The sequence below is a fragment of the Sturnira hondurensis genome, unplaced genomic scaffold, assembly GCF_014824575.4.
Source record: "Sturnira hondurensis isolate 20B ecotype Veracruz unplaced genomic scaffold, ASM1482457v3 Scaffold0017082, whole genome shotgun sequence".
NCBI classification, from domain to species: domain Eukaryota; kingdom Metazoa; phylum Chordata; class Mammalia; order Chiroptera; family Phyllostomidae; genus Sturnira; species Sturnira hondurensis.
The window spans coordinates 2,709,198-2,728,135 of NW_028089713.1; the positions used below are offsets into that span (position 1 = coordinate 2,709,198).

The 18,938-nt window shown below is 47.4% G+C and overlaps 1 protein-coding gene across 2 annotated transcripts; it reads left to right on the forward strand.

Annotated features, from left to right (window-relative positions):
* On the forward strand, positions 1-18,654 carry GOLT1A (golgi transport 1A). Of its 2 annotated transcripts, none has more exons than XM_037067158.1 (5): positions 1-111; positions 14,427-14,518; positions 15,483-15,661; positions 17,601-17,664; positions 18,319-18,654. In XM_037067158.1, exons 1-5 carry the CDS (start codon positions 87-89, stop codon positions 18,355-18,357), a joined length of 399 nt encoding a protein of 132 aa, XP_036923053.1. In that variant the 5' UTR covers positions 1-86; the 3' UTR covers positions 18,358-18,654. The 2 variants fall into 2 exon arrangements, with proteins under 2 accessions (XP_036923053.1, XP_036923054.1); XM_037067159.1 differs by having other exon boundaries at positions 15,549-15,661.
* Positions 18,655-18,938: the final 284 nt, after the last annotated feature.

Below are 18,938 nucleotides of genomic sequence, written 5' to 3' on the forward strand. Positions count from 1 at the left end.
GGTTTTAACGCGAACGAGCGAGGTTCTCTGCGCTCCTCACCCCTGGCCAGCTTCGACTCCAGAAGGCCCCCCTGGCAGCCTGCGGCATGATCTCCGTTACCGAGTGGCAGAGTGAGTGTGAGGGGCCCTGCTGCAGAGGGGCTGGGCTGGAATGGGGTGTCTGGGCTAGGTGGGGGCCGAGATGATGCCCCTCCCAGCTGGGTTTCCTTTTGTAGGAAACCTGTGAGGTGACCTCTGGAGCCATGGAGTTGTCATGTTGGCATGTTCCCTGCAGCAGGGCCGTGGCCGGGTGTGGCTCCTCTACCTTCCAATGGGTGGGGGTTGCTCAGGGTCCTCAGGTAGCCAAAGGCTGGCACCTGGGGGAACTGGCAGGTCCACCACTAAGCTGGTGCCTTTCCCACTTGGGGTTCTTAGACCTGGGATGCTGCAAACGTGGACCCAGGAGGCTGCTGCCCATTCAGACATCTTTTCCCCCACCAACTCTCAGGGTCCCCTGTGGCCCTGGTCCCTTCTTGTCAGGAAATAAACTCCACTCCACTCTCCAAATCACCACATCTTCACTTCTAAACAATCTTCTCCTTCCTTTGGGAGAGGGCAAGGAAGTAGCCTGCCTGTCACTGAACAACTCTGTCTCCTCTTGTCCGGAACACTCTGCTGGGCATAGAGTGAATAAACGGACATATCCCCTGCTTACAGTTTATGGTGGGGAAACAGGAGATTACCAGATAACAAAGTCAGTATGTAGTATGACAGGTGGTGATACATCCTCTGGACAGAAATAAAACAGGTAAGTAGGCTAGGGAGAGGAAGGAAGGGTTACTGTTTTGTACACAGTGGTCAGGAAAGGCTTCACTGAGAAGGGGCCCTTTGTACAGAGACCCACAGGAAGTGAGGAAGTAGAGCCATGCAGCTGTCTGGAGGGGAAATGTTCTAGGAAGAGGGGACAGCCCGTGCAAAGGCCTCGAGGCATTGGCATACTTAGTGTATTCAACAAGGAGGCTGGTGTTGCTGGAGCAAAGTGAGTCAAGGAGAGAGCAGTAGGGGGTCTAGTTAGGGAGGCCACTGAGAAGCCAGACTGTAAAAGTTTCACTTTTGTCTCCATAAGATGGGAAGCCTTTGGAGGGTTTTGTGCAAAGGATTGATGTTATCTATTTGTCTTTTTAAAAGATCACTGTGGCCCAGCTGGTGTGGCTCAGTCAGCTGGAGTGTCGTCCCATTCACCAAAAGGTTGTGGGTCTGTTTCCTGGTCAGGACACATACCCGGGTTGCAGGTTCAGTCCCTGGTTGGGGTGTATGCAGGAGGCAACCAACTGATGTTTTGCGTTCACATCAATGTTTCTCTCTCTCTCTGGAATCAATAAATCTATTCTATTTTTTAAAAGATCACTCTGCGTATTGGGTTGAGAATAGACAGTAGGGGCTGGGTCAGCAACCGGGAGAGCAGGGCTGCAGTGGGGGAGGGGAGAGGGGACCAAGGTGGTAGCAGTGCACCAGCAGGGAGTGACCCGGCTGGATCTGTTCGGAGCGCATTGTTAGAAGGGTTCACTGATGGATGTGGAGTGGGGGAGAAAGACAGGAACGCCTCCAATATTTTTAACCAGAGAGATTTGAAGGGTTGAGTTTGGTGTGCTGTTCTTAGGCATCCAGGTGAGATGTCAAGCAGGTAGTCAGGTGAATGAGTCTGGGGTGGAGAGAAGAATTTGGGAGTTGTCCACATATAGATGGTATTTAAAACCATGACGCTCTTTGAGATCATTTGGGGCACAATTTCCCGGCCTCCCCACTACTGACATTTGGAGGCAGGGTAATTTAAAAAAAAGGATTTTAAAGATTGTATTCATTTATTTTTAGACAGAGCAAGAGAGAGAGAGAGAGAGGGAGAGAAACATCAATGTGTGGTGGCCTCTCCCGAGCTCCCTACTGGGGACCTGGTCTGCAACCTAGGCGCCCTGACTGGGAGTCAGACCAGTTTCCCTTTGGTTGGCAGGCTGGCATTCAATCCACTAAGCCACACCAGCCAGTGCTGGGACAGGGTAATTCTTCATTGTGGGGTCTGTCCTGTGCATTATAGGGTTTTAGCAGCATCCCTGGCCTCTATACACTAGATGCCAGTAGCACACTCCCATTCCTAGTTGTGACAATAAAAAATGTCTCCAGGCATTCCCAAGTGTCCCAAGAAACAAAATCACCCCTCCCCAGTTGAGAATAACTGATGTTAATATTTGTAAAAACACAGAGAAAACAGGGCTGAGGTCTGAGCCCAGTGGCAAGCCAACATTTTATTAAACCAAAATGTGCTAAATCTGATGAAGAATGTGCCGAATTCCATGAAGGAAAGAAAGGAGGGAACCAGGTTTAGGTCAGGGAATGAATTATGGAATGGGTTTCCCTGGGGACTGACATTTGCATTGAGACCTGAAGGATGGGTGTGCATTGGGCAGATGACAAATGGGAGGAAATTGCATAGTCCCAGGCAAGGTCCTAAAGCAGGAGGCTCATCACCGAAACAGTGATGTGGTTAGAGTGTGGCAGGTAAGGGGACAGAGGCAGGAGATGAAGCTGGACAAGCAGGCCTAGGCCCCGTCGTGCAGGGCTTGTGAGCAGAGGAAATGGATGTTTCATCTTAGCCCAGTGGGGAGCTGTGAAGGGTTCTGCGCTGTGCACGCATATGATTGGATGCTATATTCTCCGCGACTGGTAACTGCTGTGTGGAGAAGGGATAAGAGGGTGGCAAGAGTGAAGCACAGGCTGGCAGGAGAAGGTTGGATGGTCCAGAACAGACATGAGGGTGGCCTGGAATTAAATGGTAAGAGTGGAGTGACACAGACAGATTTCAAGGTATATTTGGGAAGGAGAAGCAGTAAAACTTAGCTGACTGAGTGAGTAGCAAGGAGATTCAGTGATGGCTCTCAGGCTTCCGCTACAAGCTGCTGGGTGGGTGGTGGTGACATTTTCATTCGTATGAGGAAAACCGAGGGAGGTACAAGTTTAAGGAAAATCAATAGCTGAGTTTGCACCTGTTGAGTTCAAGATGTCTTGAGAAAAAAACAAGCAAATACGCTAAGTAGACAGTTGGATATGAGCTTGGAAGCTCAAACTCATTCTTATTTATTTATTTGGGCTAAATAAATATAATATATTAAAGATAAATATCAACATTCTTTGCACGTAAGTGATCCGTAAAGACATGGGCATACGTGGGAAAACAGAATGAGATGTGAACTTGGGCCAAAGCCCTGAGCAATTCGAATCCCAAGAGAAAGAGAGAGAAGTGGGAAAGGGCAAGAGACTGGGGCCGAGTGGTCAGGCAGCAGGAAGGCCACAGCAACATGCTGTCGTGGAACCCAAGAGAAAGGCTGTTTCAAGAAGGGCGTGGCCAACTACTAAGCGATGAGGACTGACACCTGTCCATTGGATTTGAGGTCACAGACATCACAGATGGCCAAAGCAAGAGCGAGCTCCGTGGAGGAGTATGGGGGAGGAAGTGGACTGGACTGGCCTGATTAAAGGCACTTGTTTGAGAGGTGGACTACTGGGACCAAAGCCTGGTCTGCCAGCGGCGGGCTGGTGCCCTGGGCAACAGACTTGATCGCTGCGTTTCAGTTCTGCCTGTGAAATGAGGAATCCTGTCAGCATTCCTCGCTCACAGGCAGTTACGAACATTCAGTGAGTTAAGAAGACTTCAAGTGCCTAGACCATGCCTGGCACCATGTGCTTGTTAGTGTTGAAAAGTGAAGGAGGTTCTTTCTCTCCCCATTTTTCTCCTTCCTTTTCCCAAACAATTCAGCACTAAAGCAATTAGGTAGAAAGGGGGTGAGGTGCCAGGGCAGGTATCAGAACCCCAGCTAGGTGGAGGGGCTTCACAGTGGGGTAGGCTTCGTGCCAAGGTAGAGCAAGGAGGGTGTCCTGGCAGGGTCAGGGCAGGGGGTAGAAAGGAACTTCATAGCGGAGGAACCTGACAGACATCACCTTAATCAAGTGGTTAAAGAAACATGATCAGTAATGGGCCAAACTGAGTCATGCATCACCTAACAAATGCAATGAGGAGAACACAGCTTCCCACCTTGTAAATATTTCTGCGTAACCAGAGTCTAGTCATGAGCAAACATCGGACAAGTCCAAATAGAGGGACAGATGGCCCAAATCTTTGCAAGTGTCAGAGCCACGTTAAGGAAAGACTGAGGTACCATTCCAAACATGAGACTAAAGAGACATAGAAACCAAATGCCACATGTGGTTCTGAACTAGAGATCCTTTTGTTAAAAATGATATTACTGGAACAACTGATGAAGCTTAAATACGGTCTCAGTTTGGGTGGTAGTGATGTGTCAGTGTTAACTTCCTGACTTTGATGGTTGTATTCTGGCTACATAGGAGAATAAAGGTAAACCACAAAAAATTATTCAGGGATAATGTGATAACCTGTGGCAACTACTCTCAAATAGTTCAAGAAAAAATTTTGTACTATATTTGCAACTTTTCTGTACATTTGTTGATTGTTGAGAGAGAGACAGAGAGAGAGAGAGGTCTGTGTATGTGTGTGAGAGAGAGATGAATGGTGTCCCAAGAGTCCCTGCACAGCCTTGGTTCAGGGGGCCCACCCATCTGCTCCGAGAGATACAGCTTTCCTTTCTGGAGCAAGAAAGACCTCGAACCTGGCTTCAGTTAATGCAAGTGACAGAGTAGGGGTTGGGGCAGCCCAGCTCATCTGCAACAGTTACAGGCCATGGACTCTTCTTCCCAGCTGCTCTGGAGCTACAGGTTGAGGTTGTTGCTAAATAGGGCAGCCATCAGCCTGCCATGACAGGGAGACCTAAAGCCAGTCTGTCTCTGAGGTCTGGGGAGACCCCTGCTTCTAACTAGGTGGTGCCCTGGAGAGCCAGGACTCCCTGAAGTTACCAGAGCCTCCTCTTTTCCTTTTTTCCAGCAGGGACGCACTGCCCTGTCTGCCCAGATCCATGGGGCTGCAGACACTTCAGTCACTCCTGGTGACATGCATACCCACTCCCTCCCCCCAACCTCTGCCATGCTTGTGCCCCAAGAAGAACTTCAGCAGCAACCCCAGACTAGTAACTGAACTGAAATAGCTAAGCTACCCTGGGACAGTTGCAAGAGACCAAGAGGAAGGTCTGAGGTTTGTATGAGAAACCGCTTCTGACATCCCCCCCGCGCCCCCCCACCCCGCCCCACCAGAGGGTTTGTGTCCGTGCTGCAGTTTCTCCACTGAACACTGGAGGCGCTAAGTGTAGCCCACAAAAGCAGGCTGCGCACATCACAGGCAATCTGTGGAATTGCACCAGCCCTTGAAGGCAAGTGTGGGGCAGGTTGGGAAAGCAGTAACTGTGTAAACCAGCAAATCCCTGTTACAGAAAAAAGTACACTATAGGAGAAAAGACATAAACTGTGAATTTGAAAAACTTATACTGTTTCTACAAAATGAGCAAGAGGCTGTTCTTAAGTGTTTACAGGATGAACATATGGGTATTTCAACAAAACAAAATGAAAACCCAATAAAATGTTCATATTTTGTTTCCACACACACAAAAAACACCTACCTAAGGGAGACAGAGGGAATGGATGGGTCGTCAGAACTGGAACTGATGATGTATTTCTGCGGTAGAGGTAAGCTAAGACCAGATAGTTTTGTAACAGGCATAGGTATTTGTAAAATACCGCTGTCGTTCAGATGAAAGAATACGGTTGTGGTCCTCCTCCACAATATCCCAGCCTATAAAATCATCATGACAAAGCAGACATACTTCCAGATCCTCAACTTAGTGTCTCTGAGGATAGAAAAAGTCACGCAATATGGAGGGAAAGAACCCAAACCCTTTGCAATGACCCAAGGGGGTTGTATTCTACCCAGTTTCCTGGGCCGTAAGAGATTGGTTTGGATTCAAACAGGCATCACTGGGAGGTGGAAGCAGGAAACAAGCCCAGACAGATCACGGAGTTTATCAGAAACAGGAGGAACCAGCCATTATCAGTAGGAGGCGGGTTCTGGGCAGCTGGGCAAACCCATTGACAGAGAAGGTGTTGCACTGGGACCTCGCAGAATCCAGCTCTGCCGAAGGAGACACCCGGGGAGATGGCACTGGCCTGGCCTAGAAATCGAGTGAGGTCTGTAATGTGAACAATAAATCTCATTTCAGTATTTTTAAAAATTCTTTTGAGGAAGCCCTTGGCCATATTTCTCTATTGGAACTGGTCCTAATCCTTTTACAGTCTGTAGAGTAACAGATTATGAAAGATTAACTACCCAGAATGTGACTGTGTTGCTTCAAGTTCTTTCATTTGTAAACACACCCAGCAAGTCTAGTCTCAATTATTTTGTCTTTGTTTTGTTTTTACAGTTCTGCCTCTTAACAGACCGTTAATGTTTTACAACTATCTGTAAAAGCATAGCAATAATTCCAATTTCATAGAGATTGTGAGAATCAATTTTAAGATGTTAGTTAATTTTTTCTCTTTAAAAATTACTATATATTTTCTTTTTAAAAATTGAGCCAACTTCAAATTTTAAAAATTAATCAATTTTTTATAAATGCTCAGAAACTTTGTTTATATATGTAAAAGGGAATGGATCAAGTATAGTTATACCAATGTCATCAACTTTTTAAAATATATTTTATGGCTTATGCTATTAAAGTTGTCCCATTTTATTCTCCCCTTTATTCCCCTCTGCCCTGCACCCCACCTCCCACCAGCAGTCCCGCACCTTAGTTGATGTCCATGGGTCATACATATAAGTTCTTTGGCTTTTCCATTTCCCATACTATTCTTAACCTCCCCCTATCTATTTTGTACCTATAATTTATGCTTCTTATTCCCTGTATCTTTTCCTCCATCCTCCCCCTCCCCTTCCCTGCTGATAACCCTCCATGTGATCTCCATTTCTGTGATTCTGTTCCTGTTCCTGGTGTTTGCTTAGTTTGTTTTTGTTTTTGTTTTTTGGTTCAGTTGTTGATAGTTGTGAGTTTATTGTCATTTTACTGTTCATACTTTTGATTAACTTCTTTTTCTCAGATAAGCCCCTTTAACATTTCATATGATAAGGGCTTGGTGATGATGAACTCCTTTCACTTGACCTTATCTGGGAAGCACTTTATCTGCCCTTCCATTCTAAGTGAAAGCTTTGCTGGATAGAGCAATCTTGGATGTAGGTCTTTGCTCTTTATGCCTTTGAATACTTCTTTCCAGCCCCTTCTTTCCTGCAAGGTTTCTTTTGACAAATCAGCTGATAGTCTTATGGGAACTCCTTTGTGGGTGACTGTCTCCTTTTCTCTCATTGCTTTTAAGATTTTCTCCTTATCTTTAATCTTAGCTAATTTAATTATGCTGTGCCTTGGTGTGTTCCTCTTTGGATGCAAGTTCTTTGGGACTCTCTGGGCTTCCTGGACTTCCTGGAAGTCTATTTCCTTTGCCAGATTGGGAAGTTCTTCACTTTTGTTTTTCAAATAAGTTTTCAGTTTCTAGCTCTTCCTCTTCTCCTTTTAGGACCACTATGATTCGGATGTTGTAATATTTTCAGTTGTTCCACAGGTTCCTAAGCCTCTCTTCATGTTTTTTTGAATTCTTGTTTCTTCATTCTGTTCTGGTTGGATGTTTATTTCTCCTGGTACAAACCGTTGATTTGAGTCCCAGTTTCCTTCCATTCACTGTTGGTTCCCTGTACATTTTTCTTTTTTTAAAAAAATATATTTTATTGATTATACCATTACAGTTGTTCTATTCCCCCCCTTCAATCCCCTCCACCCGCACCCTCCCTCCCCCACCATTCTCCCCCCCTTAGTTTATAACCACATGTCTCAAGTTCTTTGGATTCTATATTTCCCCCACTATTCTCGCCCTCCCCCCTATCTATTTTATACCTACCATCTATGCTATTTTCTGTGCCTTCTCCCCCCTTCTCCCCCTCCCACCCCCCTGTTGCTAACCCTCCATATGTTCTTCATTTCTATGGTTCCACTCGTGATCTAGCTGTCCTCTTGGTTTGCTTTTGTTTTAGGTGTGGTTGTTAATAACTGTGTGTTTGCTGTCCTTTCACTGTTCATATTTTTCATCTTCTTTTTCTTATATAAGTCCCTTTAGCATTTCATATAATAAGGGCTTGGTGATGATGAACTCCTTGAATTTGACCTTATCTGAGAAGCACTTTATCTGTCCTTCCATTCTAAATGAAAGCTTTGCTGGTTAAAGCAATCTTGGCTGTAGGTCTTTGGATTTCATGACTTGGAATACTTCTTTCCAGCCCCTTCTTGCCTGTAAGGTCTCTTTTGAGAAATCTGCTGACAGTCTGATGGAAACTCCTTTGTGGGTGACTGTCCCCTTATCTCTTGCTGCTTCTGGGATTCTCTCCTTCATTTTAGTCTTGGCTAATGTAATGATGATGTGCCTTGGTGTGTTCCTTCTTGGGTCCAACTTCTTTGGGACTCTCTGAGCTTCCTGGGTTTCCTGGAAGTCTATTTCCTTTGCCAGACTGGGGAAGTTCTCCTTTATTATTTGTTCAAATATGTTTTCCACTCGTGGCTGTTCCTTTTCCCCTTCTGGTACCCCTATAATCCGGATGTTGGAACGTTTAAAGATGTCCTGGAGGTTCCTAAGCCTCTCCTCATTTTTTTGAATTCTCATTTCTTCTTTCCTTTCTGGTCGGATGTTTTGTTCTTCCTTCTGGTCCATTCCATTGATTTGATTCCAAGTTTCCTTTCCATCGCTATTGGTTTCCTGTGCATCTCCCTTCATTTCAATTAGTTTAGCCTTCATATGTTCCTCTAATTTGTGACTATAATCAACCAGTTCTGTGAGCATCCTGATAAACAGTGTCTTAAACTGTGCATCTGAGAGGCTGGCAATCTGTTGGTCGCTTAGAGTTATTGGCTCTGGGACTTTGAGTTCTTCTTGTGCCATCTTTTGGGCTGTTTGTGCCTGTTACGTAGCAGGATCCGAGCCCTAGGTGTTCACCAGAGCAGGGCAACTAAGTTGCTGGGTTGTGACGTTGTATGTGGGGGCGGGGTCAGAGAGGAGCAATGGCATCCCGTCTGCCACCTCCCGCCACGGCCCCCACAGGTGCCGCAGCTGCCACCGTTACCAGGGCCCACGCGTTTTGTCCCACTGCACGCGAGTGTGCCGCTGCCGTCAGCCCTCCACCACTGGGCTCGCCCTCTGGGGCCCGCGTGGTCTGTCTCACTGTGCGCAAATGTACAACCTCAGTCAGTCTGCCCCACGCTCTGACTGGGTCCAGGCCACCTGTGCGCCCAGGTCAGGGGATCCTTCCTGCCCGACCCCACTCCGCTGCTGGCTCCGCCTGTCTTACCGTCCCAGTTGAAAGGTTCGTTGTCGGACTTCCGTATAATTCAATTTTCTGTTCTTTGGCTGTGTTTGTTCTCCAAACCTTTGTTGTAGTCAAACTTGGTTGTGGGAGAAGGCACAGTGTTTCCACCTATGCCTCCATCTTGGCGGAAGTCAACCATTTCTGTGAGCATCCTGATTACCAGTGTTTTGAAGTCTGCATCTGGTAGGTTGGCTATCTCTTTATCACTTAGTTCAATTTTTGGAGCTTTGATTTATTCTTTCATTTGGGATATATATATATATATATATATATATATATATATATATATTTGTCTCAGCATGTCTATTACATAGTAAGGAGCAGAGTCTTAGGTATTCACCAGGGTGGGGCAACCCACGTTGGTGCATTGTGGTGCTGTATGTGGGGGAGGGGTCAGAAAATGAACAATGATGCTTGCTCAGCTCTCAGAAGTCTCTTAGTCACTTCCTCCACTACCCACAAACAAATTGGGCCTTTCTGGTGCTGATTCCCAGGTGGGTGGGAATCAGCACCAGAAAGGTGTACATTCTAGGGCCCTGTGGGTCTCTCAGATGAACTCTCTTGGGAGGCTGGCAGTTTCTCCCACCACCATAACCCCCACAGGTTTCCTCAGCCAGAGATTTTGAAACTTTCTTTTCCCATGCTGGGACCCTGGGTTATGCTGCCTGTATCACTCCCCCATTGTTCCTCCTGGTGTATCTGCACACAGATGTGGGACCACCTGGTCCTCCAGCCACAGCCTTGCTGTGAGTCCTCTTCACCCTGGGTGCCCATCTCTGCCCCTCCTACCAGTCTGGATGAATGTTTCTTCTTTAACTCCTTTGTTGTAGGACTTCCATACAGTTCGATTTTCTAGCAGTTCTGGTTATTTTTATTTTTACATTTGTTGTTGTCCTTCTTTTGTTTGTGTGAGAAGGCAAAGTGTATCTACCTATGCATCTATCTTGGCCAGAATTCTGAAAAATTAATCCATTTTAATAAAAGTATACATTAACCTTGGCTGGTGTGGCTCAGTTGATTGAGCACCAGCCTGTGAACCAAAGGGTTGCCAGTTTGAGTCCCAGTCAGGGTCCATGCCTGGGTTGCAGGCCAGGTCCCCAGTGGGGGGAGTGTGAGAGGCAACCACATATTGATGTTTCTCTCCCTCTCTCCCTCTCTTTCTCCATCCCATACTCTCTGTCTCAAAATAAATAAATAAAATCTTGAAAAAAACTGTACCTTACATGCTACAGTTTTGAAAAGCTCTCTTTGCTTTATTCTTTAAAGACACTCATGCAACACCCCCATGCACCATGCAATTTACAATAAAAATAAAATAAGGCATTCTAGCTGTATTAAGTCAATGAAACAAGTTTCAAAACTGTATGTACCATATAAACTTAAAGTTGTACAACCTCATCAGTAATTTTTTAAAAATATTTTATTTATTTATCTTTAGAGGGAAGGAAAGGAGAGAGGGAGAGAAATACCAATGTATGGTTGCCTCTCGTGCGTCCCCTGCTGGGAACTGGCCTGCTCCCAGGCATGTGCCCTGACTGGGAATCGAACCATGATCGCCTGGTTTGCAGGCCCGTGCTCAATCCACTGAGCTACGCCAGTCAGGGTCATCAGTAATTTTTTTTTAAAGGTCACAACACAATTCCATTTATAATAGCATCAAAAAGTATATGATACATAGGAATAAACTTAATCAAGGAAGAAAAGATGTGTACAGGCATATCTCAGAGACATTGAGGGTTTGGTTCCAAACCATCACAATGAAGCAAGTCATAATCTTTTTGCTGGTAGAGGGTCTTGCCTTCAATTTATAAAAAGATGAAATATCTGTACAGCACAATAAAATGAGGTATACCTGCACACTCAAAACTACAAATTGTTACTGAAAGGAATTGTAAAAGACACAAATAAATAGGAAGACATTCTGTGTTCATGGATTGAAAGATTTAATATTGTTAAGATGTCAATATCATCTGAAGCAATCGTTTCAAGAAATTCAATTCAATCTTTATCAAAATTCCAATGGTGGGTTTTGAGGCAATAGAAAAATCTATCCTGGAATTCATTTGGAATCTCAAGGGATGTCAAATAGCCAAAGTAATCTTAAAAAGGGAGAACAAAGATGGATATTTCACAATTTCTGATTTCAAAACTTACTGCAAAGCTGCAATAATCAAAACAGTGTGAGACTGGAATAAAGACAGATATATAGGCCAATGGATATAATAGAGAGCCCAGAAATGAACCCTGGCATACACGGCCAAATGGTTTTCAACAAGGGTGCCAGAGCCATTCGGTGGGAAAAAGTAGTCTTTTCAACAAGTAATATGGGAAAACTGAATATCCACAGGCAAAAAAAATGAAGTTGAACTCTTATCTTATACCATATATAAAAATTAACTCAAAGTTCACTTTAGCTCAAAGTGAGAGTTAAAACTTAAAACTCTTAGAAGAAAACATAAGAGAAAAGCTTCATGACACTGACTTCTGGGATATGATACAACTAAAGAAAAATGATATTAATTGGACTGTATCAAAATTAAGAATCTCTGTTCATCAAAGGACACAATCAATGGAGTTTCAAAGCATATGGAATGGGAGACAATATTTTCAAAGCACATATCTGATAATATCCAGAATGTATAAAGAACTCTTACAACTCAATAACTACAACAGCAGCCTATTTTTTAAAAAAACAGGTTTTTAAACTGGGCAAAGGACCTAAATAGACACTCTCCAAAGAAGGCATACTTATGAGCAAGAAGTACATGAAAGGTTGCTCAACATAACTAATCTTTAGGAAAAGGCAAATCAAAACAATAAGAAGAGCCCTGATAGGCGTGGCTCAATTGGTCGGGCGTCATCCTGCAAAATGAAAGGACACCGGTTGGGTTCCTAGTGGGGCACCTGCCTAGGTAGTGGGTTTGGTCCCCAGTCAGGGTGTAACAGGTCGGTGTTTCTCTCTGCATCAATATTTCTCTCCCTCTCCTTCTCCCTCCCCCCCCACATTAAAAAACAAAGTGTTAGCCCTGGCTGGTATAGCTCAGTGGATTGAGCATGGGCCTGTGAACCAAAGGACCGCAGTTCGATTCCCAGTCAGGGCACATGCCTGGGTTGCAGTTCCCAGCAGGGGATACATGAGAGGCAACCATACATTGATATCTCTCTCCCTCTCTCCTTCCCTTCCTCTCTAAAGATAAATAAGTAAAATCTTTATTTAAAAAAATGTGACTTAACTCTTAAAAAAAAAAGAAAACCACAATGAGATACCATCTCACAATCATTAGGATGGATGCTATCAAAACCAAAACAAAATGAAACCAAAATCACAAGTGTTGGTGAAGATGTGAAGAAAGCAAAACCTTTGTGCACTACTGGTAGGAATGTAAAATGATGCACCTGCTACAGAAAATGGTATGGTGGTTCATCAGAAAATTAAAAATAGAACTACCATGTGATCCAACAATTCCACTTTGGGGTATATATCCAAAAGTATTGAAAGCAGAGTCTTGGATATTGTTGGATCATAATGAACCCATGTTCATAGAAGCATATTCACAATAGTGAAGAGGCAGAAGCAACTCGAGTGTCCATCCACAGGTGAGTAGAAAAACAAAATGTGTTATATACATACCATGGAATGTATTCAACCCTAAAAGTAAGGCAATTCTGACCGACATGTGCTACAACATGGATGAACCTTGAGGACATCATGTTAAGTGAAATAAGCCAGTCACAAAATGACTGGTTCCACTTCTGTGGAGTACCTAAAGGAGCCAGGGTCGTAGAAACAGAAAGCAGAGTGGTGGTGCCAGAGGCTGTGGGAGGGAGGGAGGGGGAAATAGTGTGTGGTGGGGGCAGAGTTTCTGTTTTGTAAGATGAAAAGGAGTTTGGAGACAGATACTGGTAATGGTAACAAAACAATGTGAATGTACTTAATACCACTGAACTGTACACTTAAAAATTGTCAGGATGGTAGGTTTTATGTATATTTTATCACAACTTATAGTTTCAATTTAGATCTATTTTTAAAATGAAGCAATATAATGAATTGTCATTTGTTGACTCTCGATGGCAAAGATGAGTAAAATTAACAATTCTGCGTTGTGAAGAGGGTTTAAGATAAAAAAGAAATTCATATCCCATTATCGTCACAACTCTTCCTGAGGGGGGCAATCCAAAATACGTATCAAAGTGTCAAAAACGTAGCCCTTGACCCAATACGGGGACCTTAACGTCCTACACTTTTCTGCTGTACGCACTGGCTCAGAGCAAACTCTTACAGCCTAGAGAAATGCCCTGAGGCACAAAGCTGAGGGAAATGGCACACTGCACACTAGGGCCGGGGCACTGTCAGTGTGGGCCCGATCTTGTGCAGAACTGCAGGGCCGCTGTGGCTGACATTAGGAGGCTCAGGGATGCGTGGTGGTGCCCAGGGCAGCTGCTGCAGGAGGGAGGGAGGAGACACGAGCAGGTGTGGTTAGGGTGTAGCGTAGAGTCCAGGGGGAAAGATGAGCACACATCTGGCTGATGATTTCTGTTTCCACAAACAAGGGTGAGAAGTCATCACCAGAGAGTTGGGGACAAGGACAGTTAGGAGGATGGAGACAGTGTGAAGAGGAGGGCTAGCCTCTTGAGAAACAGGCAGGACAACCATGTAGTTTCGTGACCCTCTGGGCTGATGACCATGAGCTGTCAGCTGCCTGAGTGTGAATTGGGCATCAGTGGCTCCCAACTGCAAGCAGGTAGGATTAGTGCAGGCAGAGGGTTGCTTCAGCCAAGAGCCCCGCTCTGCTACTGCTACTTCCACGCTCTGCTACAGTGCAGTGCTGGAAGCCAAGGGAAAGCTGAAAATGGAAAGTGGTGGCTCTAGCTACCTCATAGGGTTGTTCTGAGGACAGAATGCTGTGACGTGTAGAACTGACCAGCAGTTTTCAGGTGCTAAATGTACGTTCATGCCCATCCTTCACTTCCATTCCATCACTCCCCAGCAGCACAGAGCTGATGGAAATGGAATCTCACTGACCACCCCCAGAGGGCACCTGTCCCCACCCTCTCCCTACAGCCCCTCCCACCACAGCCTCCTTGCCTGTTGCAGAGATTGGTGTGGGCACCACTGGCTTTGGCATCTTCTTCATCCTCTTTGGAGTATTCCTGTACTTTGACTCCGTGCTCCTGGCCTTCGGAAACGTGAGTGCCCCTGACCTGTGGACCATGTCTAACCTGCCTGGGATCTCTATTGCCTGGGACAGCCCTTAAGTTCCTTCTGATTACAGCCATCCAGGGATCAGGCACCATCAAGCCTGGGCTGGCGAGGTGGCTGGGGGTAGACAGCAGGTCCTGTTGGACAGAGAATCTGAGGACCTGGATCCTCATGCCAAGCTCTGGGTGAGGCCCTGTGGGAGCCAAGAGGAACTGCACACTGTCCCTCCATCGGAATCCCACCGACTAGGGATAGGGATGTCACACCAACACACAGGACTGGGGAGGAAGGCAGGAGTGCAGCAAAGTCACCATAAGACAAGCACATTTCATATGAAACAAGGTGCTTGGAGGAGAGAAAGCATACCCAGTTAGAGAAAGATGACAAGGAATTTAGAAAAGGAAAGTGGGTTTGGGGTTAGATAAAGCACTTCCAGGTGGATGAAACATACTGGAAGAAAGCCAGGGTCCCATTTGACAAGAGCCAGTCATTAGGAGCCAAGTGGAAGACCACGAGAAGACCAACAGAGGGCCTGGAGTGTAATTCCATGGCTGCCTGGCCCATGCAGGCCCAGTTTTCGCCTTCCTAAAGCGGAGAGAACTGGCTATCCCATCTTCCTTGGGAAGTGTGATGAGAAATGAAGTCCTATATAAAGAAATGGTGGGAACCAGGAAATTGGGTTGAATCGAGTGAGAAACTAGAGAACTTCTAAGTCCTCTTGGTCCAGCACCCTGCCTCTGAGCAGTTTCATTCCTAACCAGCTCAACTCATCTGAGGCTCTGTAATTTTGCCAGGTGGCTGGGTCACCTGGTCTGATATTGTCCCCCCCTAAGAGTGAGCAAGCCCTGCCCCACACCTGATGGCCACTCCAGGCCTGGCCCTGCTAGCCCTGGCCCCATCCCTGGGGTTGGAGGAGGCTGTTTGTGCTAATGCTCCTCTCCCTCCCCCCAGCTGCTGTTGCTGACCGGCCTCTCCCTCATCATTGGCCTGAGGAGGACGTTCTCCTTCTTCTTCCAGAAGCACAAGCTTAAAGGGACCAGCTTCTTCCTGGGGGGTGTGGTCATTGTGCTCCTGCGCTGGCCTCTCCTGGGCATGTTTCTAGAAACCTACGGATTCTTTAGTCTCTTCAAGTGAGTGCAAACCCCTTTGCCCTGGGTGGGACACTGGGGCCTCTGAGTAGCAGGGTCAGCCCACCAGGTTTGGGTAGCGCAACCAGCAGGGTGTGTAGAAGCTGGACTTACCCCCAAGAGATGGGAACCATGGAAGGATTGGAAATGGGAGGGGCATCAGGTAGACAGCTGGAAAGGCCCCTCCAGCAGCAAGCTGAAGGATACATTGGAGTGGTCTGCCTCTCCACCAGCACACACTGAGCACCTGCTGTGTGCCCGGCACTGTGCCTGTCACCAGGGAGGACACACAGGGCCCATGCTCAAATTAAACAATCCAGGTGGGGAGGAAGGGCAGCGAGCTAACATGTGTTAGGCCCCGAACATGCACCAGCACCTTCAGCATCTCACTTTGTCATCTCCACAACCCACGGTGGGTCGTCCTCTACAGACAAGGGAACCAACACCCAGGGAGCCTGCCCCTGCCTGAGGTCTCACAGGTAGAGTGCAGAGGATGTGAACTTGATCCAGCTGTCCCTGGCTCTTGGCTCTTCATCCTTCGGCCTGTCCCATGTCAGACTGGGCCTAATGAAAGGCACAGTGGGACTCGCTGAAGATGTGCAGCCACTCTCAGGGCCAGAGTGGGTCCTACAGGAAGCGGGACCTGAGACAGGCCTTGAAGGATGGGCAGGATCTAACAGAAGACTGGAGGGCACTGAAGGAGAAGGAAAGGGTCCTAGAGAAGGTGGGGGTGACAGGGAAGACTCCCAGTGTCTCTGTGGTGCCATGGAGAGAACAGGGGTGGGGCGGGGTAATGAGGGCTGGGAGGAGTGTGGCCTGTGGAACCCTGGGAAGCAGCCGGGCTCAGGAGCCCTTCTGTTCTCACGGGAGCCCTGCCGCTCAGGGCGGCTTTGCAGCCACCCCGATTAGCTGAAGGCCGAGACCCCGTAAACATCCCGCAGTGTGGCCTCTAGAAAGACATTTTTCTCACACAGGTTCTGTCATCCATTTATTTAATACTCAGACATTTGCTCAGAGTTAAATATATAAAAAGCACATACTATGTGCCCAGTGCAGGGCTAGATCTGGGGACACGGTGCTAAACAGGGAGAAACTCCCTAAGGACTCGCAGTTCAGAAGAGAAGACATGCTCTGACAGCAGTCACCCAGACCAGGTGTTGAGGCCTTAGGGCTGTGAGTGGGACCATGTTCAGTAGTTCAAACCCCAAATCAGCCTGGACAAAGACATCTACAGCAGCATCGTGGGGGATAAATCAGAGTGACAAGAGACCCCAAGGATGCAGGAGAACCCCAGTGAATCGGGACCCAGAAAAGGATATGAGTAAGGCAGGATTCAAATTTCTGATCCCTGACCTCTCCGCTACACACAGGGCTCCTTCCCACTGCAGCCTCGTGCCCCATTGAGGGGTCACACTTGTGTCCCTGGGGGGCCCTGCAGGGTGTGTTTGATAAGAGTGGGAGGCGGAGGCAGGAGGGAGAACGGAAGTGAGCACAGCCCCCAACAGCTAGCCCCGCCTGCAGCCCAGGGGACCTGCAGCAGGTGGTGGCACCCATTCTGGAGAGAAGACAGCGACAATAACAAAAACAAACATTTCCTGAGCATTTTTTCATGTAAGGCCCTAGGATATAGATACTATTACTAACCACGTTTAACAGCTGGAAAGAGATCCAGAAAGATCAAGGAATTTGCCCAAGTTTACGCAGTGCTGGTAAGTGGTACAGCCAAGGTTAGAACCCAAGGAGTCTCACCCAAGGGCTTCCGTTCCTAACCACTCCGCTTGGCTGCCTCTAAAGCACCAGGGGTGCAGAACCAAGCAGTGCAGCCTGGCCCTGTGCCCGGGGCCTCTCTCCTGGGAGCGAAAGCTGGAGCCTTTCTGTGGACCTCAGCCTTGCTCCCCTCCCAGGCCATCACTGACCCCTTCCTCCACCCCTCTGTTCCTAGGGGCTTTTTCCCTGTTGCCTTTGGCTTCCTGGGCAATGCCTTTAACATCCCCTATTTGAGTGCGGTAAGTGCATCATGTATGTGGCTTAGTGGTGGGGCCTGGGGGTAGGGGGAGCAAACAGAGTTGGTAAAATTGCTGTTCAGGTGCAGGGGACCTTCCCCGCCTCCCCTTGCACTCCCTTCCCCAGCTTGGTCTGCCTCAGCTCCTCTTCCCCCCTTGACCCACCTCCATTTGAGGAGAGCAGATGGGGCTGAGGGACCTGTAAGCAGCTGTGCCTAAGGGGCAGGCATAGAGGACAGTGGCTATTAATAGCTCCTTATTAGAGCCACAGAAGCAGAGACTCAGTCTAGGTGACCTGCCAGAAAGTGGTAGAGATTTCTGCGGAACTGGCTGAGTCTGGGTCCCAGACATGGAGATGATGTGTGACAGCTAATGACAGCAGGAAAAGCAGTGGCAGATTCTGTCCTCTCCTTGGGGCAGACATGGGGCCATCGTCCCCAGTGCTTGCCCCCACCCTTCTCTGAAGCACCTGACAGAATATGGGCTCTCTGAGAAGCCCGGCAAGGCCCTCCAGCCAGTCTGCCAGCTGGGCACATCCCTGCACCCACCTCCACACCTGCGCATAGCCCCGACCTCTCAAGGCCAGCTTGGTAATAACTTAGATATTGAGTCTGCTCTCCACGCTTTGTCTTCGGTAATGATTCTTGGCTCCCACAGCTGTTCCAGAGGCTTCAAGGCATCAACTCAATGGTCTGAACAGCAGAGATGAGCTCCTTGAACTTGGATTATTGGTTGAGGGGGCTGAAAAGGAAATGGAGCCACCCTCTCAGGCCCCCACCCTGCACTGACTCATCTACCTGGCACACCCAAGTCCAGAAGGAAGGATGGAGCTGGGTGACTGACCTCAAATTCCCGAGTCGAATCCAGAGGCCATCAGGATCACTGGCAGCAGAGATCCAGGGACCCATAGATATCGGACTGGGACTGGTACCACATCCCGCTCTGTATCTATGGGAGGAAAAGCAAAGATTAAATCCCCAAGCTGTGAGTGTGTCTGAGACTCAAAGTCAGTGTCTCTATCCTGTTAAGGCCATCTCCTGACACATCATTCCATATAGCAAGGAGCATAAGTGACATACTGTGTTTTCAAGCCCCTGGTAGCGGGAGGCATTACACAAGAGATGGGTATAAATCCTGCGAACTGCAGGAAGCGCTTCTCAGCCATTAGGTGGACGTCTGCACGGTGCACCTACAAGGTACAGCCTGCGCTGAGGGAGTTTCCTGCCTGAGGGTAAAGACACGGCTTCTGCCCTCAGTCAGCCCCCAGTCTGACAGAA